Source organism: Ceratotherium simum, chromosome 17, assembly GCF_057802395.1.
Source record: "Ceratotherium simum simum isolate JZ-2026a chromosome 17, ASM5780239v1, whole genome shotgun sequence".
Taxonomy (NCBI): Eukaryota; Metazoa; Chordata; class Mammalia; order Perissodactyla; family Rhinocerotidae; genus Ceratotherium; species Ceratotherium simum.
Genome location: NC_141916.1, coordinates 31,256,980 through 31,283,936, shown reverse-complemented (window position 1 = coordinate 31,283,936; position 26,957 = coordinate 31,256,980). Strand labels below are relative to the sequence as shown.

At 38.1% G+C, this 26,957-nt stretch overlaps 1 protein-coding gene across 1 annotated transcript in view; it reads right to left on the bottom strand.

Annotated features, from left to right (window-relative positions):
- AMN1 (antagonist of mitotic exit network 1 homolog) overlaps positions 1-26,957 on the bottom strand; it is a 50,016-nt gene that overhangs the window by 17,952 nt on the left and 5,107 nt on the right. Inside the window, exons 2-5 of the mRNA XM_004441168.3 lie at positions 8,177-8,309; positions 4,494-4,638; positions 2,035-2,252; positions 1,658-1,714 (exon numbers count right to left, since the gene is read on the bottom strand). Coding sequence (XP_004441225.1) covers positions 1,658-1,714; positions 2,035-2,252; positions 4,494-4,638; positions 8,177-8,309 — 553 coding nt within the window. The remainder of the gene's footprint in view (positions 1-1,657; positions 1,715-2,034; positions 2,253-4,493; positions 4,639-8,176; positions 8,310-26,957) is intronic.

Sequence of the window (26,957 nt, the reverse complement as noted above, 5' to 3'; positions counted from 1 at the left end):
TTCTGGGCACGGACCTACATACTGCTCATCAAGCCACGCTGTGGAGGCATCCCACATACAAAACAGAGGAAGACTGGCATGGATGTTAGCTCAGGGACAACCTTCCTCAAACAAAAAGAGGAAGACTGGCAACTGATGTTAGCTCAGGGCCGATCTTCCTCACACACACACACAAAAAGTTAAAACAGTAAAAATTATGGCAGAATTTATTTCTGCTACAAATAGGATGCAATTTGGAATTTGGAACTTGGTATAAGGAAAATATGGTAATTTCTTAATATAAAGATTTATAAAAAATATATATGTGATTTTTATATATATACACATACAGATACATACAAGCAAGATGCAGATATATAAATTACACAAAAAAACTCTTTGGGCAATAAATCAAAGAAAAATATTTTGGCAAAAACATGGCACTGCCATTCTATCACAATAGTTATTACTAATGTTTATAATTCATTTATATCTTGGTTACTTTCAAAAAGGATTTGGTGTGGCTTACTGATGAAAAGCACAGCTATATTAAAGAAGAATTAAAAAAAAAAAAACCACTATAAACCGAGAAAGGAAGAAACCAAAATCCCTGGCACAAAAGGCTTCTTAACATATTTAGAAATAGGTTATAGGTGCCATATCAGTCATTGGATCCAAAGGCTGAACACTAATTTAAGATCTTTTTAAATGGCTGTACAATGTGGCTGTTGGGGAGGAAAAACCTTTTCTCTGTCCTCTTAGGTTCTTGTTTTGGAGGCCTGTGAATCAAACTGACAAAAGATAGATTAGCAAGAGAAAAGCCAAAGTTTATTTACATGAGTGCTCACAAAGAAAGTGGCTCAAAGAAATGGCTAGAATTTAGAATTTATATACCATCTTAATAGGGGAGGCGAAGGGGAGAAAGGACAAAAACCAAATGATTTTCAGGGAAGACAAAATGGGCCTTTAGGAAAGCAGATGGGAGGTATGATAGTCTCGTGACAATGTTTGTTTATGCAATTTCTCATCTGGCTTCCCCAGTGATAGGAGTGATATTCCCAGGTATGGGAAGTCTTCCTTGAAGGGGTTCTGATGGCAGCTGAATTCTTCTGGAAGGCTCTGCTTTTAGGCAGATGGGGGAAGGGAGGGTTTAGACAAAGCCTCTTGCTGCATCTGTGGATTCTCAAACATCTTCAGCTCAAAATAATTTTTATGCCGCAGTGGTATATTCTGGATCCCTTCACGGATTCAGAAAAATACAATGGCAAGAAAATAAATACAATAGCAAGGAAAATATGATGGCAAAAGAATAAGTAGTCCTGGTAGAAATATCAGTCAGACATGAAAATTGTACGGAATATCACTTTACATTGACAAATTATCACAATCTTCATCTATAATAAGACTATTCTTAAAAGTGTTAGAAGCTAAAACTTCTGGAAAATAAAAACTTTCACTGGAAGTAAAATGGGTTTTTATTTTAAAGCATACTTTATCTCCTAACTTTATCAGTTTTCCTTTACTCTGGGAATAAAGAGGTGGAAGCAAAAAAAAAAAAAAAAATTCCATGGAAATACCTCATTGATAATAAGGCCTTGGTTATCTGGTTTAAAAAATAATTTCCGAGGATAATATAAAAATTTAGTTAGCATCATCATTACAGATATTTTTAAGTTACCTCCAATTTCTTGGCACAAGGTCCACTGACAAGCGCAACCACACCATTGTCAGACACCTGAGCAACGGGAAAAAGCAATACAGCACATAAATGGAGATGACGGAAATAAAATTTTCTAAAAATTATTAAGCATTTAGATATAGTTTTATTGCCTCCCATTCAGCAAACATGTGTTTTAGCCACACACACCTTCCACCCTTACTTAAAATAATTGAGGGGAATGTGTCAAATTGTATTGCAATTATTTAAACCACCAAAGCATGAAGTGGTCAATAATTTCAACAACAACAAAAATTAATTATGTCCTTCTGATGAGTCATGGAAATACACTGGCAAACATATATAGTCTTTATATTTCAAGTCTATATTTCACTTACCTGAGTAGCTGAAAAATCAACACACTGCAAAAATGAGCAGTTTTCTCCTAAGGCATGTAAGGATACATCAGTAATACCCAAGCAGCCACCTAAATCAAGGATCTTCAGCAGCCGGCAATTGAACGCGAGAGCAAGAACTCCTTCATCAGTGAGATTGCAGCATCTTTTCAAAGAAGCTTCATGCAGGTAAGAACAAGATGATGCTACAGCTTTTATTCCTGGGAGAAAACACAATCATGTATCGATGAGCTATATATGTATATGTATGAGAAATGTGACTGATTTTCATTTTAGTGTCACCAGGACTGGTACATCCACTTCTTTGTTAGCCTTTTTCAAAGTAGTCCATCTGTGAGGATATACTTATTCTCTAGTGCTGCTGTCATTATTTAAAAGTCTTTTGGAATGTTTCAGGAATTCTCTACACAGTATCTTCTTCAGAATATCTGCAATTAATGGCAAGCCTTTATTGTTTATGAGTAGATTTGCTTTTAGGAAACAGCCAAAAGTCATTCAGAACCAAATTAGGTAATTAAATAGTAAATGATTCTCCTTTTTGTTAAAACAAAAGTTTTAATGTAGTAAAATTAATTTTCTTGTGAACTCTCAAGGGAAATCAGATGTTAAATTGCCCAAATGCTTTAAGTAACAGTTTTCATGCTTATCCTTAAGAATCATACCTGTGTCTTTGCATTTTCTCTTCCTCCTTTGACTCTGCTCTTTTCTACTACCAAGCTCCTTCTCTGTTAGTCCGGACCAATCTTTTTTTTTTTTTTTTAATGCCCTCAAATACCTCTTCTTTTTTTTTTTTTTGAGGAAGATTGGCCCTGAGCTAACATCTGTTGCCAATCTTCCTCTTTTTTTCTTTTTTTTTCTCCCCAAAGCCCCAGTACATAGTTGTATATCCTAGTTGTAGGTCCCTCTAGTTCTTCCATGTGGGACACTGCCTCAGCGAGGCCTGACGAGCGGTGAGTAGGTCTGAGCCCAGGATGTGAACGGGCCAACCCCGGGCCGCCCAGGCAGAATGCACAAACTTAACCACTGCGCCACTGGGCTGGCCCCCCACACCAATCTTATATTTTACTGAGGGTCAAGAAGAGAGAAGTCCTTAAATCCAATTAAACAGATGTAAATGCATGATGGAGACTGGTACATGATAACGTGCCACAGAAATACAGTTGTGTGTCGCTTAACGACGGGGATACATTCTGAGAAATGTTGTTAGGCGATTTGGTCATTGTGTGAACATTATAGAGGACACACCTAGGCTATATGGCACTAATCTTATGTGACCACTGTCGTATATGCGGTCTATTGTTGACCAAAATGTCATTATGTGGCACATGACTATAAAAGTGTACTTGGTAGATCCCCCTTCAATCACAGACAAACATTATTGAACCGTTAAAAGATAGCCTTATGGGCAAAATACACAAAAGGGAAGATGGTAAATTCATGAATAGGTCAATATTTTATTGTTTTCCATATCTTAAGAAAGAATTTTTATTTTATTCATCATTGTCCAGCATGGAAGTTCTTTCTAGTCAGTCATTACTTGTGTGAACACTTAAAACCTATAGTTCTTTGCAATACTGTGAATATCCTAACTTGCTAACCAAGTTGATTGCAAAATATAGCTGACCACCCACAAAATTTTCCAGAAACCTAGTTAGCCATATAAGTCCCTCTTTCTTATATTGAAAAAAAAAAAAGGTAAAAATTCTATATCGAAAAAAAAATGGTCTATATTGAAAAAAATGGTAAAAATCCACTAATTCATGTTATAGTGACATTGAAAAATGAAATCTGGCTATAAAAAACTATACATTGTACAGACTGATTGGAGAGTGTCTGGTAAATTTAATCTGATGCTGATCTAACCTTCTGTTGTAATATTGTATCAAAAAAGTCTTAACAGGGCCGGCCCCGTGGCTTGGCGGTTGAGTGCGTGTGCTCCGCTGTTGGCAGCCCGGGTTTGGATCCCGGGCGTGCACCAATGCACCGCTTCTCCGGCCATGCTGAGGCTACGTCCCACGTACAGCAGCTAGAAGGATGTGCAGCTATGGCATACAACTGTCTACTGGGGCTTTGGGGGAAAAAAAATAAATAAATAAAATTTAAAAAAAAAGTCTTAACAAAGTATGAACTGTTCATTTCTTGTTCCACTATACCAGGCAAAATATTTAAAATACATAGTTATCTATCCATGTTTATTTTAAATATGTTTAAAATACAAGATAGTGACTTACCCAATTATTTCTTAACTTTCAGCACTGGTTATAATCAAGAACTCTAATTTGGATTCTTCATCTTAGTTTGAATATTTTTATTGATAAATATAGTACCTATTTTTTGATACCTTCATACTCTCTTTTGACATATTTTCCCCTTCTTTGCTCCAAAATGATACCAGATGGTGAAGAGTAATCTACCAATTCATTCAGTGTTAATGACCATACCTTTTGAAGTTACAGAAATTCTGTTTCCTTTTGAGCAATTTAAATTTAATTTTTTCAGTTTTCTGCAGTTACACAGATGCAGGAGAGCAGTATCTGAAACATCACAACTCCGTAGATCTAGAGTTTGGACTTCAGGATGTAAAATCTGTAATAAATACATGATTTTGAAAAATTAACTTTTCCTATAAATACAAATATTTATTCCATATTCAGTGTTTTGGTGGTCATAACAGACAAAGAGTGGATGGAAGATACAGCAAAGAATACAGAAGTTTACCTGTGTGGAGACAGACATATAAAGCATGAAAAAACCAAGTCCACTTCCAGCTGGAGATGCAGCTTCTAATGTCCCCAAAGTCCTCATTGGGACACACAGCACTGTTGAGAAGCTGGTGCAGAGTAAGGATCCACTAGCCCTGAGATGCAGAACCAAGGTGGTGGTGGGCACTTTTCCTCTTCTAGTAGTTCCTGACTGCTATTAGAGATTCTGGCTATAATGCCTCTTTGCTCAGCAGGTATGAGTCTTTAATCACTTATATACCAAATGCTTACAGGGTATTAGTATTGCTTATCTAGTACACTTACCTTCTTCATTCTTATTTTTGGGAGCTAGTAACAAACCCAGTATTATTGAGTGTTTACTTGAGACTAACAAATAGCAGATCAGTTTCAAAGCATTCTGAGCTCTCTTCCTGGGGGTATTTTCCTTTTCTTTTACTTTATTTTTTCCAAAATAGAAATGCCTTTGCTATTCTGCATATAAAAGTACTGTATTATTACTGTAAAACATTCAGACAATATAGAAAAATTATAATAAATGATAAGAATAACTGTTTCTATTTATTGGGCACTTACCAGGAAGGGTACTAAGTATGTTACATACATTGTCACTGAATATTCTCTCTCTCTCTCACACACACACACACACACACACACCCGCTGAGAGATGGGTCATTACCATTTTAGAAATGAGGAAATTGAGGCACCGAGAGCTTAAGCAGCGCACACAAAGTACACAGCCAAAAAAGGAGCAGAGCTGGGATTGGAACCCAGGTTTTTCTAATTCCAAAGGCTATGCTTTTAACCACTATACTTAAAATTGCTCATAATACCAACATCTGGAGACAAACATAATATTAGTTTTGATGTTTTTGAGTTAAAAAGAAAAACCCTTTGAAGAAAAATGGGATCAGATCATATATACCATAAGATGAGCACTTTTTACAAAAATAACTTATTGTGGTTACATACTATTCCATTTTATGCATGTACCATAACTTACTAAACATATCCTACACTGGCAAACACTCAAGTTGAACATTCGGGCTGATTTAGGGAGGCAATATAGTATGGTGATTAAGAACACGTGCTCTTGAGGCAGACTGCCTTAAACTTGTACTTGCACCTTAAACTTGCACAATACGTCAATTATATCTCAATAAAGCTGGAAAAAAAATACCAGAAGTAAAATTGTTGAGTCAATAGGAAGCAAATTTTTGGGACTTTTGATAGTTAATGCCCAACTGTCCTCCTAAAAGGTTTTTATCAATTTACACTCTCACCAGCAGGGGATAAAAGCGAGTTCCCCACATTACTGCCAACACTCGGTATTATTATTTTTTAAGTCTCTGACAAACTGATAGACAAACTGTGACTTTGATTACCAATGAGGTTAAATATCCTTTTATATATTATCGGTGATTTTTTTTTTTTGAGTATTTCCTGATTCTTCTATTTTGTTATTTGATTTTTCTTACTGGTTTGTAGATAAAAATTGGTTTGTAGATTTTATCTTGAAATTGGTTTCAAGATGAAAAATCCTGTAGAATTTCATACATATTGCAAATATTTTTCCTAGTTTGTTACTTAACTTTGTTTCTTTTTTTTTCTTCTTGCCATAAATAAGTTTATATTTTTATGTAATCAAATCCATCAATCTTTTTCTTCTTGTTTTCTAAATTTGGTGTCATGTTTAAAAAGGTTTTTTCCATCCAGAGACTACAAAAAGATTTAGGAAATATTTCAAAAAGAGCCATCTAAAGATGTGTGCAACTTGGTAACAGACGTTAGATCTGGCTTTTCGAATAATTTCATAAGCAGGACTCTTGTAAGGATGGGGATTAGAGGGAGAGCAACAAGGAAAATCATGCTTTTTTTCCTCATCTCATTCATCCCTTTACCCCTTTTTTATTCAGGTAAAATTAGGTTTAAATGAATGTTAAGGATTGCCATAAAACAAAAGTTTAAGTCACTGAAATATAGGCTAAAGGGGTAGAACGAAATGGGGATGGTGGGGAAGTGAAGGAAACCTATAGTGTCTGTAGTGTCATGTTTCATCTGTGAACCACACATAAATTTTTCTCTTTTTTTGAGGAAGATTGGCTCTGAGCTAACATCTGTTGCCAATCTTCCTCCTTTTTTCCTTTTTTCTCCCCAAAGCCCCAGTAGATAGTTGTATGTCATAGTTGTACATCCTTCTAATTGCTCTATGTGCGACACTGTCTCAGCATGGCATGATGAGCGGTGCGTAGGTCCACACCCAGGATCCAAAGCAGCAAACCCCAGGCCACTGAAGCAGAGTGCACAAACTTAACTGCTATGCCACCAGGCCGGCCCCACACATAAATTATATACATCCACAGAACCATCAACAATAAGTGCCTAGAGATATTATTCTACCTCCCTAGAGCCAAGCAGGCTATAACACTAAAATGTCTATGTTCAAATGCAAGCTAACATGAAGAATATAAAGCATTAAAGGTACCTCAGGTTAATGTAGAAGAAACATGAATGGCCCACTGAAGCACAATCACAATGTGAAGTCACAGGGACGGTCATATGCAGGATAGCTGATATGCTATCAGCAGTTTGTTTCCTTTTGATCACAGGATTTGGGCAGAATGTGTGGTAAAGTCAGCAATTAGTAGTTCCAGTCTCTGCAGATAGTGATGGTGGCTGCAAACCCATTTTATAGAGAACTGAGGCTCAATCTCAGAAAAGATGGCAAAGCCTGAATTTTAACTCAGGGTGGAGGCCTTTACTATATTTTTTACCTTATAAAATAGCCAATTTTAGCTTAGTTGTAGGGAAGGGGAGTAAGTCTAAGTTAGCAAGAGTAAGGTACCCAGAAGAATGAGAAGAGTTTAAATGAGTGATTTTTTTAACTGCTGATTGTTATTCATGAATGGATAAAACTGATTTAGACTGTGATCAACATTTTTTAAATGAAATAAGACAAATTAGAATAAAATAGAAGATGTCCAAGTATACTGCACACAGTATTGGTACACGTAAGCATGGTTTGTGTACTAGAGTCACAATGTAACATATATTTCTTACTATGAGTCTTTTTTTGGCCATGTGTTTATTCACCCTGCATTTTTATTTTTATTTTTTCCAGCTTTATTGAGGTACAATTGATCAAAAAATTTAAAACTTTTTGAAAACATGGAGATCAAGGGTGCTGGTACCATGAAGACAAGGCAAGTAATTGGAAGAATAGTGGGAGTTTTTTTTAGGAACTATTACACACGGACATTCTGGTTATCTGGAGAAAAAAGAACCCTGATGCTTTATTATATTTTAAAATTATTACTAATCTTACTGTGTACCATTGCTCCAACAGTCTGAAACCATATCTAAACAGTAAAGTATGCTTGCTTTACAGCTGTACATACTCTTACCTCACTGATATTTGAATCTGTTATCTGCCCGTGCATGCTCATTATTTTAATCAGTCTATCTTTTATGTTGGGAGGCAAAGGCTTAATGTCTGTACTATATCTGGAAATATTCTTCATGAAGCACCAAAGGCATCTGAAACACAAATACAACATAATAAATTACACTGCACAGTACTGATTCCTAATATTTGTTTAATGCTGTTTGCTAGCACTTAGTCCTGTCCTAAGCAGGGTGCACATTTTATATTAATATTTACAACTGAAGCGTGGTAAGATTCAAAAGCCTTGTCTGTGCTCAGTTATGGACAGGTTGCTCTTCCTCTACGTAACTTTTCTCAGCATACCTCATTTCCTAAAATGCATTCTAAATGACAAAAAAGTGTTTCTTCTAAGGCCGTCTCTCAAATTCCTAAGACACAGTTACCACCAAGGTTTCAGTTGCCTATACCTATTGATGTAGATATACATTGATGCCTACTGATGTAGATCAATATTAAACTAGGGCCTACTAATCAACAAGTTTTATCTGTTAACCCAGGAAACTTGTTTTCACTATTTTTCCTAAAAATTATGTGGGTAAGGAATCACTACAGAAAGAACGATAACCACAAAGATTCCACAAATAGCACAAATCATAGAGATAACAAACTTAGTGTAAGGACTGTAAATGCATAAAGTAGAATTATCAGAGCAGGCAACAACCAAGACCCATATGACCAATGTATCTCATAGGTGGCCTGAAATTCCAACTATCTAAGAAACTTATACGTTAAACAAATAAATACAAATCTTATTATTCTCTGCCTACAAATACCCCACATATACATAATTTTACATTCATGAATAAACGTGATCACACACTTGAACTCTTTTTTTTTTTTTTTTTTTGCTGAGGAAGATTAGCCCTGAGCTAACATCTGTGCCAATCTTCCTCTATTTTTGTTGTATGTGGGTCACCGCCACACCACGGCTGATGAGTGGCGTAGGTCTGTGCCCAGGATCCAAACCCATGAACCTGGGATGTCAAAGCAGAGCATGCCAAACTTAACAACTGTGCCACAGGGCCAGCCCCACACACTTGAGTTTTTTAGTGCTATCTTTATTTTTTCTTTTCCTGTTTTGGTTGCCTCCACCTTCCCCTCACCTATCCTTCCACCTCCCATTAGTTTAGCTCCTCACGCTAACTTAGCATATGTTCTTTCTCATTTTTCTCTGTGCTCGTACACACACACATACTCATATATACATTTAAAGGGTTGAGGGGGGAATCGTTAATAAATAAAATGGCATTATTGTACACTCATTTTTCTACACCTTCTTTTATTTAATACCTTATGAAATTCTTCAAAGCATCAAGTATAGTTTTAATTCTCCTTTAATGGCGATATACCATTTCACAGTACGGATGATTTCTTTAGTCATTCCCCTATTGACGGGCATTCCACTGTTTCTAGAATGTGGTAGCACATGTTGTCAGATTGTTTTCCAGAAAGTCTGTAACACTTCATGTTTCTACCAGCAGTGTCGAAGGGTTGCTCATCCTCTACATCCCTCAAGCAATAGGTATTATCATTCATTTCATTTACTTTTCCATTTGTTTCCATTATTTCCATTTCCCAATCCCATCCTCTACGACTCCAGGAAACAATTCTAATGTCTAATGTCCTGTTGTTGTATGTGTCCTGTTACATGCTTGTTGTATGTATGTATTTTTGATTTACGTATACAGCATTTGTCATAGATTTGTTTAGTTTTTCACTCAGCCCTATGTTTTTAAGATCTACCTACTCTTAAATGTTGGAAGATCTCACGGGTGAAAAGTGGTATCTCCTTATTACTTAAATTGACTAGTAATTAGAAAAATACAAATTAAACATATTTCGTGAACTTGCTGGCTATCTGGATATGCTTTTCTCTAAATTGTCTATTCATATCCTTTGCCTATTTTGCTATTTTTTTGGCTTAAATTTGTAAGAGCTGTTTTTGTGGCCAAATACATGATTGATTTTGTTTATGGTCCATAAATATTCAAAGAATATATAGTCTCTATTTGAGAGATGTAGTGTTTTCTCTCTCTCTATTATATATGTCTAAATATCCTTTTCCACGCGTGTATATATATGTGCACGCAAATATATTATGTAAATATACTGTTTACTAATAGTATTATTTAATTTTCTTTTTCTTATTTTTTCTACTAAATCTGTAGAATTCTTAATTTACAATACTTGTATTTTGAAATGAAATTTTCCTTTCATTTCTACTAGTTTTTGCTAGTTTGTGTGCATTACTGTTTTATAATGAAAAATTTCAAAAATACAGAAAAATAAAATGGGATGATCTAAATTCATGTGCCCAAAACCTAGCATTTTAAAATGTTACTACTTTATCATATTGTGTCAGCTCTGTTTCTTAAACCATAAAACACCTCAGATAAAATTAAAATCTCCTTTGTATACCTACTCAGGCTTACTCTCTTTATCTCCCTTTCCAGAGGTAACTACTACCATGAAGTTTTTAAACTAGTTTCTGTCCATGATCGTATTATACTTTTAATACTAAAGTATATACCCATAAATAACATATAGTATTATTTTCTGTATTTATAAAATGTAGAGTAGCATATTAAGTTTCCTACCATGACCGAATTTTGTCAATTGTCCTTATAATTGTAATAATTTTCCTTTTTATAAGACTATGGTGTTTGTTGCAAATTCATGCTCATTATATCTTCTTGTGGAATATTCCTTTTATCATTAAGTAATGTCTCTCCATACCCATATTAATGTCTTTCACTTTAGATTCTATTCAGTCTGGTTTTAATATTGCTCCACCACCCTTTGTTGGCTTGTTTTGCTAACATGTTTGCGAGATTCATCTGCACTGTTGCAGATAGCTATGGTTTGTTCATTTTCATTTTCAGTTTGTTCACATCCATTTTCACTGCTGCATAATATTCCATTGTTTGAACAATTTATTTATCTATTCCACTGCTGAAGTATATAGTTGGGTGGCTTATAATTTTTTACTATTCTGAATAATATTAAGTACTGTTGGACATGTCTTTTGCTGCACCATGTACCTGTGTTTCAATTGAGTATATATCTAGGAGTAGAATTACCGGCTTATAGGATATGCATATGTTTAGCTTAATGCCAAACAGTTTTTCAAAGTGGTTATACTGATTCACACTCCTACCATCAGTCAGTGAGAGTTCCTGGAATCCATATCCTTGCCAACACTCAACATTGCCAGTCTTTTTAATTTTAGCCAATTTAGTGAGTGTATAGTAGCAATGCAATGTGGCTTTAAATTGCAATCCCTGATTATTAATTAATTGAAACACATTTTCATTTCTTTATTGTCCAGTTGGATAGCCTCTTGTGGAGTATCTACTCAAGTCTCTTGCCTAGTTTTCTTTTGGGTCGACTGTTTTACTTACTGATATGTAGAAGTTCCTCTTACATTCTGGACATGAGCCTTTTGTTGGTTATATATATGTTATAAACATATCTCTCATTCTGTGGGTTGCCTTTTCACTCTCTTAATCACGTTTTTTTGCTGAAGAGAAGTACATTCTAATATAGTCCAATATATCAGTGTTTTCTTTATGGCAAGTATTTTTTGTGTCCTGTTTATGAACTCTTTCCCTGTCCTAAGTTTATGAAGATAGTCTTCTATGTTTTTTTCTAGAAAAAATTCACTAAATTTATTGTTTTACCTTTTACTTTTTGACTTAAAAACCACCAGGAACTGATTTTTACAATGTCAAGAATTGTGCAGGGTCTGAGAGTTCACCCTACTTATAAGCTTACAAGTTAGCCTATTACCACTTCATAAATGCTGTCAGAAGACATGAGATTCCTGGGTCAGAAAAAAAGGACTTTATTACTCATGACAAGAGTAATACTAATACTCAGTATCCAGACCTTCATGTTTGTTTTGGCTCCCCAGGCCCTCCAAGTCCTTCAGTGTAAAGTAGACGAGCCCAGATGGATGCTTGCCCTGCACTGAGTTGTATTATAGGAGAGGAACACTAAGCTTGAGCAATTCACCACTTTTATAGCAAACTGAAGCAAGCCCGCTCTTTTTTGGAAAGAAACAATACTTCATCCCTCAGGGTTGCTTGCTGCAAACACATAACCTTAAGAAATGCCTAGGTAAAGAGCAATTAGGGCCCTGCATTCTTGGCATACCCAGCAAGAATGTGCTGGTCCATGGCAGATTGCCTCTCCCAACTATCTACCCAACATGTTCTTGATTGAACTCAAATATTTATATAAGTATGCCACTCTGTCAGCTACTTTGACTAATTTGACCAACAGAGGCTGAAACCAAATCTGTTCAATTTGTCTTAAAGCATTTAATTAAGGCTACTATCAACAGCATGCCAAGGAGCAGGATAAGGCCAACCTGTAGTAATGAGCTCAATCGTGCCCCCAGAGTCCCAGACTCAGCTAACCGCGAATCAGTATGGCAGGAAGGGGTACCAGTAGGTTTTATTTTAGACAGACAGGATATAGTCAAAGCCCAGTCTATGATCCTGCTGGTAGGAATGTAAAATGGTGCAGCCACTTTGGAAAACAGTTTGACAGTTCCTCAAAAGTTTATACACAGAGTTACCATATGACCAAGCAGTTTATGTGAGCCAACAATTGAACTAGATATGTCCCCAAGAGACATAAAACCATATGTGCAAAGGAACTTAGATTGATATTGAAATCAGATACTCTACCATCAACAGAAATTTATGTCACTTATTCTAAAAGTTAAAAGCTTAACTAAAAAAAAATTTTTTTTTGGTAACTACTTTTAAAGATATAATTGACATCAGTGGTTTTTAGTGTATCCACAGAATTCTGCATCCATCATCACTATCTAATTCCAGAACATTTTCATCACTCTAAAAAGAAATCTTGAACCCATTAGCAGTCACCTGCCAATTTCCCCCATCTCCCACAGCCTACAGAACCCGCAATCTACTTTCTGTTTCTCTAGATTAGCCTATTCTGCACATTTCATATAAATGGAATCATACAATATGTGGTCTTTTGTTACTGGCTTCTTTCACTTAGCATAATGTTTTCATGTTCATCCATGTTGTAACATGTATTGACACTTTATTCATTTTACTGCTGAATAATATTCCACTGAATGGATATACCACATTTTGTTTATCCATTCATCAGTTTACGGATGTTTGGGTTGTTTGGCTATTATGAATAATGCTGCTAATGCTGCTATAAAGGTTGTACAATTTTTCGGCGGGGGACATATGGTTTTATGTCTCTTGGGGACATATCTAGTTCAATTGTTGGCTCACATAAACTGCTTGGTCATATGGTAACTCTGTGTATAAACTTTTGAGGAACTGTCAAACTGTTTTCCAAAGTGGCTGCACCATTTTACATTCCTACCAGCAGTGTATGAGGGTTCCAATTTCTCCGATTTCAGATATTTCACATAAAAGAATTCATACAATATGTGGCCTTTTAGGTCTGCCTTCCTCCCCTTAGCATAATGTTTCCAAGGTTCATCCATGTTGTAGCATGTATCAGTACTTCATTCCTTTTTATGGCTGAATGATATTTCATTGTATAGATATACCATATTTTGCTTATTAATTCATTGGTGACAGACATTTTGGTTGTTTCCATCTTTTGGCTATTGAATAGTGCTGCTATGAACATTTGTGTACAAGTATTTGTTTGAGTACCCAGTTTCAATTCTGTTATGTATATACCTAGGAGTGGAATTCCTGGGTAATATGGTAATTCTATGTTTAACTTTTTGAGGAAGTGCCAAACTGTTTTCCCCTTTACTTCTTTAAGCAAGCTTCCTTTAGTTCTTTGAACATATTTACAATAGTTTCTTTGAAGTCTTTGCTAAGTCCAACATCTGGGTCCTCTCATAGGCAGTTTCTGTTGCCTGTTTTTTCCCCCTGTGCATAGGTCATACTTTGTTTCTTTGCTTGTCTGGCAATTTTTTGTTGAAAACTGGACACTTTAGATAATATAATATAGTAACTCTGGATAGTGATCCCCCTAGACTTGTGACTGTTTACTTGTTTATTTGTTTAGTTACATGGCTGGACTATTTTAGTGAAATATACTTCCCTCACTGTATACAACCTCTGATGTTGCTCCTTAGTGGGCACAGCCTTGGACATAAGCATTGTCACTTTGGAATGACAGTGGTTTTTGTAGGGCTTTCTTTGACCATCTCTTTCTTTGATTATTCTGTTAAGCCTCTATTGATATCACACCCAGCTGTTAGCCTTCACTCATTGCAGATTAATTGCTCTAATGTTTTCAACAATGCCTAGGGTATAAATTGCTTCACTATGTCATCCAATTCACTTTGGACTCCTTTGCAAGGTTAGTTTCTGAGGTCAGTGTTTGAGGTTTGCTCTGACTCCAGGCAGGCTCTTCTTAGATGTCTCTTTCTCTGGTTTTCTCTAGAAAACTTGCTGGCCTATGGGTTAGCTTGTGTCTCACATGAAGCCATCAGCCTCTTTGTAATTACTTAATACCAAAATCTCCATTGATTTTGAGAGCACCCTTAGGCTTGAACTTCCCCCACCCTCTGTTTCAAATAAAGTCAGTTTCTCGAGAGTTTTGGAATTCTTTGTTTTGCAGCCTGCCTTTCCTCCTGGGAAAAATCTCTGAGCCGCAATTTCAGAGCTGGGAACAAGGACAATGACGTGCTTCTCTCTGAATGACACCCCTGCTTTCGGAGAAGGGTGCTAGGCAGTAGCCTCTGATCTTCTTGGCTTGCCTCTTCTAGGATGGAACTTCTATTCATGAATGAGCGGGGATGAGGGAGTTTGGGACCCCAGTATGCTCAGCATGACATGCTGAGATAGAGCCTCTGTCCTATCAGTGGAGGCTAGGTGGAAGTAGCAATCACCCAACCTCTTGGCCATACTTGCTTATAATTTAGCCTGTGAACAAGTATCTGGGGAGATAGGTGATGAGAAATGCTGGCATCCCGCCTTTCCCAGGAAGATACTGAAGCCCTCAACTGGGAGCTGGAGGGGAGAGGTAGCCTCATCATCTTGGCCACACTCACCTGGAGTGGAGCTTCCAGCCAAGCTGAGCTGGGGAGGGAGATGGAGGGAGGGAGCAGGTGTCGTTCAAATGCCACAGACTCTCGCTGTTCTTACTGAGTTTTAATAAATTATCTTAAATGAATGTTTCTTCATTTGCTGTATCCCCTTAGGACGATTTCCAGAGTTTAAGTGATTGTTTTTGTTTTATAATTTTCAACTTTTATGCTTATTTTACTGGGGAGCGGGTCCATGGAGCTCCTCATGCTGCCATTTTGTAAGTCTTCCAAATCTTGTCAATCTTCTCATCAATTTAACAAACATCTAGATCCCATTAGCAGGAAATACTGTTACTCCTTCTCTTTCAAATATATACTCAATTTCTTTTTGAATGAATTGGTCATTTTAAGTTTGCTTACTTTTGAGTACAGGGTTCTTCCATCCCAATGGATTCCAAAACAATTCTTGGAAAGCGTAGTGTGTGTGTGTGTGTGTGTGTGTGTGTGTGTGTGTTATACTCATGTATATTTTTAAAACTCCATAAAATTGTTAAATTGTGTTAAAAATTGCAGTGAGATAGTTTTCCAACTTCCGCCTGGTGGTCATAGTTAAGTCTTTCACACTTCTATGGGTATGCCAAAAATGCAAGGTCCTCACTGATCTTTATTGGGCCCATTTCTCAGGTGGGTTGTGTTTGTGGCAAGCAATTCTAAGAGATGAGATACTGTCTTCCTCTAGGACAAAGGGCAAGTTTGCTTTTTGCTTGCTATAAAATGGTTTCTTACCCAAGCTCAGTGTTCCTCTCCTGTAATGCACCCACAGATATGTGCAGACATCCATCTGAGCCCTCTGTGTCACCCTATGGGATTTGGGGGAGAAGGGGAGCTGAGGCAAACACGTTAATACTCATGCTGCTTGTTGTGCTGTAACAAAGTCCTTTGTCCCTACCCAGGAATCTTGTGTCTTCTGCCAGCATCCATGAAACAATAACAGTCTAATCTATTAGTGTGTAAGTAACCTAAAATTAAATCCTAGATCTGACAGTTTGGCAATGAGAATCAGATGCTGACAGAAACATAGCTTTATGGAAGAGGAAGGTTTGGTAAGCCAGGTTTGGGGATACAAGGAGACTCTCTGAGATTTGGTAGCAAATGTTCTCACCCAGGTGGTGGGTGAAGAGAAAGGAATAAGTGTCCTCCACTGTCCTACCTGTTGATGAGGCTGAGTGATTAGACAAAGGATTGAAACAAGCCACCTGAATGGTGTTTTGGTTATTGCTCCCTCTCCTTTATATGGGAGGAGGAAGGGATGTCATTATGACAATTAGGTAGCAAACCCTGTGGCTCCAGGTGAAAGGCTACATTATTGTGGCTTCTGAGGCAATTAAACCCTAATGCTGAAATAAACGGTAACAGTAGTGAGGATCTTGCTATTTGACAGACCTATGAGCGGACCAAAAACATTAGAAGTTCCTTTGGTTGAGCCACAGGTGAGCAGCCCTTCAAAATAAAAGTGAATGTAAAGCCTTGCCTAACAGTGCAAAGCCAGCTGCTCATGTTTCTGGCTCCCACCACAGTCCAGTGTGACTGGTGAGGAGGATGGGGTGCTGGGCATAGAGGTGGCCCAAATTACCAAGGACTGTGGGGTAAAATGCAGTGGTATCCACTGGGGCAGAAAGAAAGGGACCTCTGAGCCAGGATGCTCACTGGGAGGTACCCAGAGGAGGAAGCAGTACCTACGCTCACCAATATTGGAGTGGGAGGGCCAAGGAAGGAAAAAGCATCCTTGCCCCTCCTAATATCCCCTCTGAGCTAGCCTTTCTCACCACTCTGCATTCTCCACTAGCTAGGGAATCACATAGTCTCTTGTTGGCTGTTGCTGTAATTCATAACTTGTGCATGCGTTAAGATCCTTGGTCTCTGATAACTTAGGAGGAAAAGGCACCCAAATTCAACTTACAGCATTTGAGTAAAGTTCTCAGTGGGGAAGAGATGCTAAAGTGACCCTATGGGTGGAGCCCTTTGGGCCTATCAATATACTGTTACTGTGGCTTTTGCTGCTGAATGTATAATTGATACTGATGTGTTACATGGTTATACTTCTCTACTCCATGAGAATCAGAGCTGATTCTCCTGTTCCAGAAATGCCACATGTAGAAAGGTAACACGGAATATGTAACTTGCTCTCTACCTCTCTGTCCCCTCCTGAAGAGTCCAGAAGAAAAAATACAGAATCCCAAGAGAAGGAAAAATCACAGCTTTAAAGACTTAATAGCTGCCAGAGTATTCAGACAAGCCCTTTTCAAGGACAACATTACTACCTGCCTGATGCACATACATACACTTGTTTTTTAAGGCAGCTATTAATCTGCTAATAAGCTCCTGTTGAAACAGAATGCTGAGCATGAGGCCTTGTGACTGCACGGCCTGATATGCTCATTTTGGTGTGGCTCAACTAGGACTCTACAACTAACAAGAGAAGGGCCCAAAGGCCTTGCTGATCATATGGAAATTGTATAGTCAAGATCACAACTGGCCTGGTTCTAGAGGGATCTTGTTTTGTGTGGAAAAACGACAGTTTTGGGGGACACATTACCTGCCGCTCCTACCACCTGGAGCAAAGCCATCGGCTCAGTGGCCCTGCATGCACAGGTTTCCCTAAAAGTCTGAGCCTCATTCATTGATGGTTCAGCTCAGCTGAAAGCGGATGGTGGTCACTGGGTGTCAGTAGCTGTCCAGCCCGAATGATAACTTTGGAAGATAGACCGCACTATGGGCTGGTCAGGGCAACGGGTGAATGAAAGCTGTTACCCTTGCCTTAGACCACGGTCATAAAACTATGGCCCATGGGCCAAATCCAGCCTGTTGCCTGCTTTTGTAAATAAAGTTTTCTTGGAATACAGCCATGTCCAGTCATTTATGTACTGTCTATGACTGCTTTCATACTATAATGGCAGAGATGAGTAGTTGTGAGAGAGACTGTATGGCCTACAAAGCCAAAAATATTTACTATCTGGACCTTTACAAACAAAGTTTGCCAATATCTGCCCTAGATAATAGACAGTACTCCTAAGATTGAGGCATATTTTATTTTTACTGACTCATGGACTGTTGCCAATGGCCTAGTCACCTGGTCTGCCACTTGGAAGATCATAGATAAGCAGATTAAAGACACCCCTCTTTAGGAATGTGAACTATGGAAACAAATTATAGCTGACAGTTGGACAGATATACATGGCAATGGCTCATTCTATAAGGGAATGGGCTGAAATTATGCTGCTGATTAAGTGTGTACCACCCAGATCCCAGCCATTGATACTGGGATCCATCATCATACCAAACATAGCAACACATCAACCACCATGGCCTGGGAACAAAGTAAGGATTACATGTGTCTGATGCTGAAGCTACCATTGCATGCCAGTCTTGTACCTCCCTTCAAAAGTCAGCCTGTTTGTCTTTAATGAAATAGGCCACATTGCATGGGGTGTTATCTGCTCTCACTCCTGACAAGCTGACTACATCAGGCCTTTGGCTCCCCTCTCGGGGCCTCCACTGATGCCTTACTGTTGTTGACACCTTTTCAGGTTACGGTGCCACTGTTTCAGTCTGATCAACCAACTCCAGCCACACTGGCCATCACATAAAATGTGTTATGTTTTTGGCTTTTTCAGATCATTTGCAGTCTGACAATGAGATGCCTTTTATTGCAAAGGTCACTCAACACTGGGCCAATAGTCCAAGTATTTTATGGACAATTTCATATCCCTTATCATCCTTAGGCTGCTGGCTCCAACAAGAGATAAAACGGACTTTAAAAAAGTCAACTAAAAAAAAAAATCAACTAAAAGAGATTTCTGACTCTACCTCCTTCACCTTCTCCTGCCCCACACACCTTAGTGAGGTAGTTTCGTCACTAAATGCAAGCATCCCCTGAAAGAGTTCATATCCTCTTGGCCACCTTCTAGGTAATGATCAGGATGAAAGGGGTGGAGGGTTATCTAGACCTATTCTGAAAATTTAGGATTCCACTCTGAAATTCCTGAGCATGATGCGTCTTTCTTTTCCCTAACAGCAACTCCAATCCAGCCTGGTTGGTACACCCTCTGGGTGGCAGCCTGGCCAAAATGGAGCTTAGGGAATTCAAACTTAACTCTGGTTTAGTACCCTGAATTCTCCTGTTGGAATGAATTGGTTCCAGATCAGTGGTCCGCAAACTGTGACCTATGGCTGAATCTAGCCTGCTGTCTGTTTTGGAAATAAAGTTTTATTGGAACACAGCCATGACCATTTCTTTACAGCTGCTTGTGCTATATAATGGCAGAATTGAGCAACTATGATGGAAGCCTACAAAGCTGAAAATATTACTATCAGGCCCTTTCCAGAAAAAGTCTGCCAACCTCTGTCCTGTGAAGATAATGACCACTTGGTTGACTACACTGTTCACCAAGTCCCCCTACAGTGGCCCACGCCTGTCAAAGTGGGAAATATGATGGGTCTCTATAACTTTTGTAAAAAGACCCTAGTCCCTCTTGCACTTGACTTCTGTGAGTAGGAGATGACTGGAAAAAGTGAAGCTATATGTACTGGTATGGGACACACCACTCTTGTGATCGTAAGGAATAGCAATAACTCCAGAACCTGGGGAGGGAACACTTTAGACCTTGAGAAGTACTCCAGGGAGAGGAGGAATTAATTCTCCCTTTGTCCTCTGGATCCAGCACTGCACCTTGGCAAAACAAGTATATGGTCCACCTGAGGCAAGCAGCAGCTGCAGCTGACAATCTGACCTGCTACTGGGTTTCTCATCCTTGTCCATGTGCTACGAAAACAAAAAATTCACGTGGAGATGGATGACCCTGAACTATGCTGTTGTGCCTGGCCTCTCCACACGTGCGTATAAAACCTTGGACTAGCACAACCTTGTTTCATTCTGACAGATACAAATTCATGTTTCTCCTGATGCCCAAGTCATCTTGGGCTATTCTATGTATAGCAATCAAGGCTGCAACTACTCAGAGACATTGCCCATGGGGCATAAGCAAAACAATGTCATAGTGATCCGAATCAAGTTTAACAATAAATTTGTACTAGAGTGACCTCTGTTCCTTTGGGTTATATGATGGTATGTACAGAAGAACAGGCCATGGAATATCTCTCAGTTGGGTTGGAGGTTGCTTTTTGGCCTATCTATTGGCCCTTTAATTACTGACAACACCACCAAAGATTAGCAGATAAGCTTAAATATCTTTGTGCAGGTCATAATGGATACTATTCTGGGCTTAGACTACATCTTGGCTGTCTGAACTAAGACATACTGGTCTCCCCTGGGATTTATTCAACAGTTGGCTGAGTCTGGGACCCTGGGGGCATAGTTGAGGTCAATACTGCAGGTATGCCTCATCCTGCTTCTTGGAGCACTATTAAACAACGTATAACACAAATTGAATACATTTGGTCCCAGTGTCTGCTGGTCAAATTAATCAGTGTGGCTGAAGGAGTGGCTTGTGATAATTTGTCAGAACCCAAGATGGCAGGACCAAGAGGTGGAATGTTGAGGAAGGCAATCTTCTAAGATTTTTCATGGTTCGACCTGTCTTGCTGGGAATGGCAAGAATACAAGGCCTGATACTCTCTATCTGGGCCATTCTCAGGGTTGTGTTTACAATGAACAACACTGTTGGGATAAAGTAATGTCTCCATCCAGGACCAAGAGGCTGCTTACTGCTTGCTATAAAACGGCAGAGTCCCCAAATTTAGTGTTTCTCCTGTAATGTAACCCACTACTTGTGTAGGCATCCATCGGGGCCCTCTGTGTTTCTCTTCTGTAACACAACCCACTGTCTGTGTACGCACACCTCGGGGCCCTCTGTGTTTCTCTTCTGTGACACAACCCACTGCCTGTGTAGGCACACCAAGGGGCCCTCTGTGTTTCTCTTCTGTAACACAACCCACTGCCTGTGTAGGCACACTTCCGGGCCCTCTGTGTTTCTCTTCTGCAGTGCAACCCACTGCTTGTGTAGGCATCCTTTTGGGCCCTCTGTGTTGCTGCTGTGTCTTGAAGGTCAAGGGGAAGTAACATAAACATGCTAATGCTCACGCTGCTTGCTGTGCAATGAATAATCAAGCCCTTTGTGTCTCTGACCCAAGAGTCTGCAGTCTTCTACCAGCATCCATGAAACAAGACCAGGCTAAAAACATACTGGCTTATAAGAAGGATAAAATCAAATTCCACACTAACAATCACTCCCCTTATATTTTCCTTTATGCAGATTTCAGCTATATTTTTTAAATGTTTCTTTTTTTCCACAATACCACTCTTTTTTCTCCCCCCCTCTCTTCCTCTCAGTCTTTTTCATCTTGGTCCTTTAATATCCTCTTCTCTGAGCTCAGCTGTGCAAGCTGTGCCACGTGTTCCCCACAGTAAATGGTTTCCTCTTTTGTTCCAGTTCCCTCCAGCAGCAACAGCAGGGAGCTGGGACAGAAACAAATATTTCCTAAAATACTGCTATGAGAACTATTAAATGGCTCACAAAGACCCGCTAAAAAGCCTGTTGGTTAAACAAAGCGAGCTTATTACATTTACTGCAGCAAGGGTCTAACGGGGTTTTAGTAGTGTCTCAATAGGGTAAAGCTAGAGAAGAGTACATTCAGGATTTGGGATGTAAGCTCAAGTAGTTTAAGAGGGTTCTCACCCTCCAAAATGGGGAATGGGTTAGGATTAGGAAAAAGTTGTGACACAACAGCTTAAAAGACTGATGGACATGGAGTCTCAAAGCAAGCCTGGATGAACAATCTATCCTGATAAACATAATGTTTGCCCTAACAATCAAAATGTTTGTCCTAATAACCAAATGTTTATTTAGATAAATTGATTGCAGAAACTTCTTGGAGCAAAAAGTTACATTGAGGTAAGTGATCTCAGTTCTCAATCCCAACAGTTGACACGGGTAATCTCGGTTCTCAAGACAAAATAAAAAGTGATCAGCTAAAACTTAAAAAAAATCTTCAGGGGGCTGGGCCGGTGGCGCAAGCGGTTAAGTGTGAGCGCTCCGCTGCGGCGGCCCGGGGTTCGCTGGTTCGGATCCTGGGCGTGCACCAACGCACCACTTGTCAAGCCATGCTGCGGCAGCGTCCCATATAAAGTAGAGGAAGATGGCATGGATGTTAGCCCAGGGCCAGTCTTCCTCAGCAAAAAGAGGAGGATCGCAGATGTTAGCTCAGGGCCGATCTTCCTCACACACACAAAAAAAATCTTCAAAAGCTGTAAGAAAAAGGGGAGAGGTAGACATCTTGTCCAATATGAGTTGCTCTAAACTTCACAGTTAAAAGAAACAACTTATTAACATTTAGCCAATCAGTTATACGGTGAATTAATCTAACAAAGAAATGACTTTTGGCAAAATGGTCTGCTTCTAACGGTAAGTGTTGCATAAAACTTGGTCCTTGGCTTCCTTTTCTTTTCTCTATATCCTCTCCCTTACACTTAACCATGGCTTCACCTATCTGTAAGGAGTTTACTTCTTATCCTAGTCTCAATCCTTGATCTCTCTTTCAGATTAAAAATTATATTTCTAACTGCCTATTTGATACTTCTACTGGTTGTTCTGATTTATTTTCCTCATAAGACACTTAACTCCACAATTATCTAATGATAGCACCATTCTCCCAGTACACAAAGCTGAAAACTTTAGAGTAATTTTTTATTTTTCTCTTTTCCTTGTTCCCTCTATTCAAAACTATTCACCATAGCCCAGATCCAAAGGATTCTCTAAGGCAGTGCTATTCAAAGCGCTGGTCGGGGAGGAGATTAGGAGCTTACGCAAGGATGCAAACCAAGCAGTTTCCTTCATGGAGGAAATCCCATCATCTGGACTACACAGTGTGCTTAGTAAAAACAGGTGATTGCTATTCTGGATCAAGCTCCTCACCTTGTCACAATCCAGAAATAGCTTGCTGACCAACTGCCAATCTGACCATACCTTGTCCCAAGAGGGGTAGAAAATATAAGCTAAAGGCAAATATGGATCCTTACATGGGGACCAACACCTGAGTATGATAATGAAGGTCATGTGATCATCCTTTTGCTTTACTTTCAAGTTTTGAATAATTTTTCTTAATCTGTATTACTCTGTTTCCTCTTTTTTCACTAAGCACTATGTTTTTAAGTTCCATCCATGTGACTACATATACATCTACTCTTTACCTTTCTTTTTTTTTTTTTTGGTGAGGAAGATCAGCCCTGAGCTAACATCCATGCTAATCCTCCTCTTTTTGCTGAGGAAGACCGGCTCTGAGCTAACATCTATTGCCAATCCTCCTCCTCTTTTTTCCCCAAAGCCCCAGTAGATAGTTGTACATCATAGTTGCACATCCTTCTAGTTGCTGTTACTTTTTACCTTTCTAACAGCTGCATAATACTCTAAGGCACCTTTCCCAGTGATGGACATTCCAATTCTGTCACCAGAAAGAATTCTGCAATGAACATTTTCACACGTATCTCTTAGTTTGTGCTCTCCTTACTTCTTCCCACGATTCTGTAACAGTTTCCTAAGTGTCTCCTTATTCCCAACTCCTCCCTAATTCAAATCTCCCTCTGCTCCCAGCACAGTTCCAAAACCTTTGATAGCTCCCCACTACTACAGAATTAACACCCTTATCTCATTCTGTTCCCCAAGGTTCTACTCCTAATTATCTGGCCTTATGTCGTATTCTCCACCATTCATATTGTACTCTCCAGGCAAAATGAAATACTACTTTTTGGTCTTCTCATATATTTCTAACTTTCCTGCTTGTCAAGCCTTTACTCTTATTATTCTACTCCCTCTTGGACGCATTTCCTCCTATTTGTTAATCCTTCCTTTGTGGTATTATTCTACCTATGTTATAGTTATTTATATACTTGTCTTGTGCTAGTCCCATAAGACTGTACCTCCTTTATGCTAGTTATTTCCCGCAATCATCAGCAAAGTGCTTCATATGCCACATGTACTCTTTAGATACATGCTTAAATGTATACTGAGCAACTACTAAAAATAAGGAAACTAGATATAAAGAGGAAAAAGACTTGATTCTGGCCACAGTAGTTCAACGGATCATTTGTACGGAACCCTCGAGATAGAGATAGGAATTAAGAGATAGGAATTAAGCCAGGCCTTAGAAAAAAGGTCAGGCCTTAGGTAACATATCCTTTGTTACACTGCTTTCTATGCTAGGTATAATATTAATAACTAACATAAATGAACACTTACTATGTTCAAGCACTGTTCTGTGGGCTTTACATGTATTGGCTTTAATCTTTGCAAGTTCAATAAGGTAGGTAATATTATCATTACCTTCTATTTACAAATGTGAAAACTGAAACCCAGACAGGTTATATCATTTGCTCAAGATTTTATAACTAATAAACGTTAGGTGTATGAATAGAACTCAGGTAGTCTGTCTTCCTAACTTGCACTCTTAACCACTACTCTGTCTTAAAAAGAAAAAACATCCCAGTTGGATCAGGTGTAAAATTTATGCCAAGAACTAAAGCAAGACACTTTTCTTAAGACTCTACACAAGTCTGAGTCTACACAAGGGAGAATCAACAGATTTCCCTTTTACGAAAAGTGACTGTGAACTGAGGGCCAGAAGTTTATGAGATATAATGTAAATGTCAAATCCTACTGTTTTAGAAAGCATTCAGTGAAGTGATTGTTCTCCTTAGCCTTAATTTTTTACATAGCAATATTAACAGACTGAAAGCTCTTGGAGAGAAGAAATTGCCATTGTAACTGCAATTTCTAGCACAATTTCTGGTGTGAAGTAATTAATAACAATAATAACTAACACTCAGTTTATTATTTGCTAGTATTAAAATAAAATTAAATGGAGACCAGGCTTGAAAATCTCCCAGGCAGACAAAACCTGTTAGGCCACATAAGTGCAACTTAATTTAGCTTATTTCATGAACGTTAAGTGAAACTTAGGTTATTTCTTGTAAATGCCTCTGACAATCACAAACAAAACTTAAATTGTCTTCTAAAATAGTATAAGATAATCACTTTTAATCAATCCCCTGCTGTATGTAAACTCCTGTAACCAATCACTGTAAAGGTTAAACACCTTACTCATTCTCACTTTATAAGCCATCCTGTAACTACATGCCTCTCAGCTTCTAACCACTCTTGGTTTGAAGTCTCCCTGTTCACAAATAGTTTCTTTCTCACTCAATAAAAATATTCATATCAAGTAAAGCTCTCTGAATTTTCTTTTGACAGTTTTTGGTGTCAGAAGTGGGATCTATGGAAGACACCCCAACACACACACTCCCACACTCCATTAGGTGCAAGTACTCATGGAGCCCATTGTGCTCACTGCTTTCTCACCAGTCATAGAGTTCCCAGTAACTCTCTCTCACATCCAAGCTCCACTCCCTTTGTGTTGAGCTCTCCAATTTTACTGAGCAAGCTTTGTTGAAACTTTCCAGTAAGTCACCCTGTTATGTTCAAAATAGGGAGGGAAATGCATAATTCCTTGTGTTTTGGAACAGCTGTTGAAAAACAAGACCCCTCATAGTTAAGATGTCTTAGGGAATCTAAAGCAAAGATGGGTTCCACCTGGTCCAAATCTCAGACCAGGATCTTGTGCCATTTTTAAAAATGGGTGAACTTTACAGAGGATAATTGGAATTGCAGTGGCCACTTTGGGGAACCTTTAACTTAGATAAGATAGTCTATCTTAGGGGTGCCCTTAAAAAAAGAAGATTCCAAACTTCTCAGAGACAATGGAATGCATTCTTTGATTGGTATGCAAAGTTTCTTAAAGACAAAATGACTCCAAAAATAGCTTCTCTGAAAGAATCCTCACAGCACACAAATAAAAAATTTTTGGAAAAAAGCTTCAGCCATCTGAGCAGGAACTTTAACTTATTCCATCTGCCAGAAACACAATTTGGATCCAACTATTCTTTTGAGTTTTATATTATCGTACCTGACACATGGCTAAAATTTTCAAATGAAAGCTGTAAGATCTCTGTTTGTGTCTGTATATTTATGTATATGTGTGTATGTATGTACATATGTATGTATGTATGTAGGCATGTTATATATGTGAGATATTTTTTAAAGAGCTCTATTTAATTGGCTTAAAGGAAAATAAGAATTTATATAAAATAAGTATTCTTAAAACTCTCAGAAATATAGAAACGAACCCAAATGCTTTTCAAGTTTGTGTGATCTGAGATAATCTTTGGTAAATAAAAACTAATTTAAATGTGTTGATTTAATAAAAACAGGTATGTCTTCAGAGTGTCAACATTAAATATAATGCAAATATACAACCTTTTCTACCTGGGTTTACTAGTAGAATAAGCTCATGCCATCTCTATGTTACAAAGTTTGTCAGCAAGAAAAACAATTTAAGATGATGGTTAACTGTGTAATGTTTAATCCAAGCATAATTATGAAAAACAAGTAAATTAAATAGATGTAAGTAAAAGTTTATACTAAGTTAAATTAAATTATAGATATTCATTAAATATCTAGATCATTTCCAAATAAAATAATATACTGAAACATTAATTGCTAAATATAAGTTTAAGTTTATCTACTTTTGGCTTCTTAATTTTCACAGAGACAAAAAATACTTGGGACTATTAGTAAACACATCTTTTGCCACATAAAAATTATACTATGAAAAAGCATGTTTCTAAAAATACATAAATTTTTATAATTATGTATTCATGAATTTG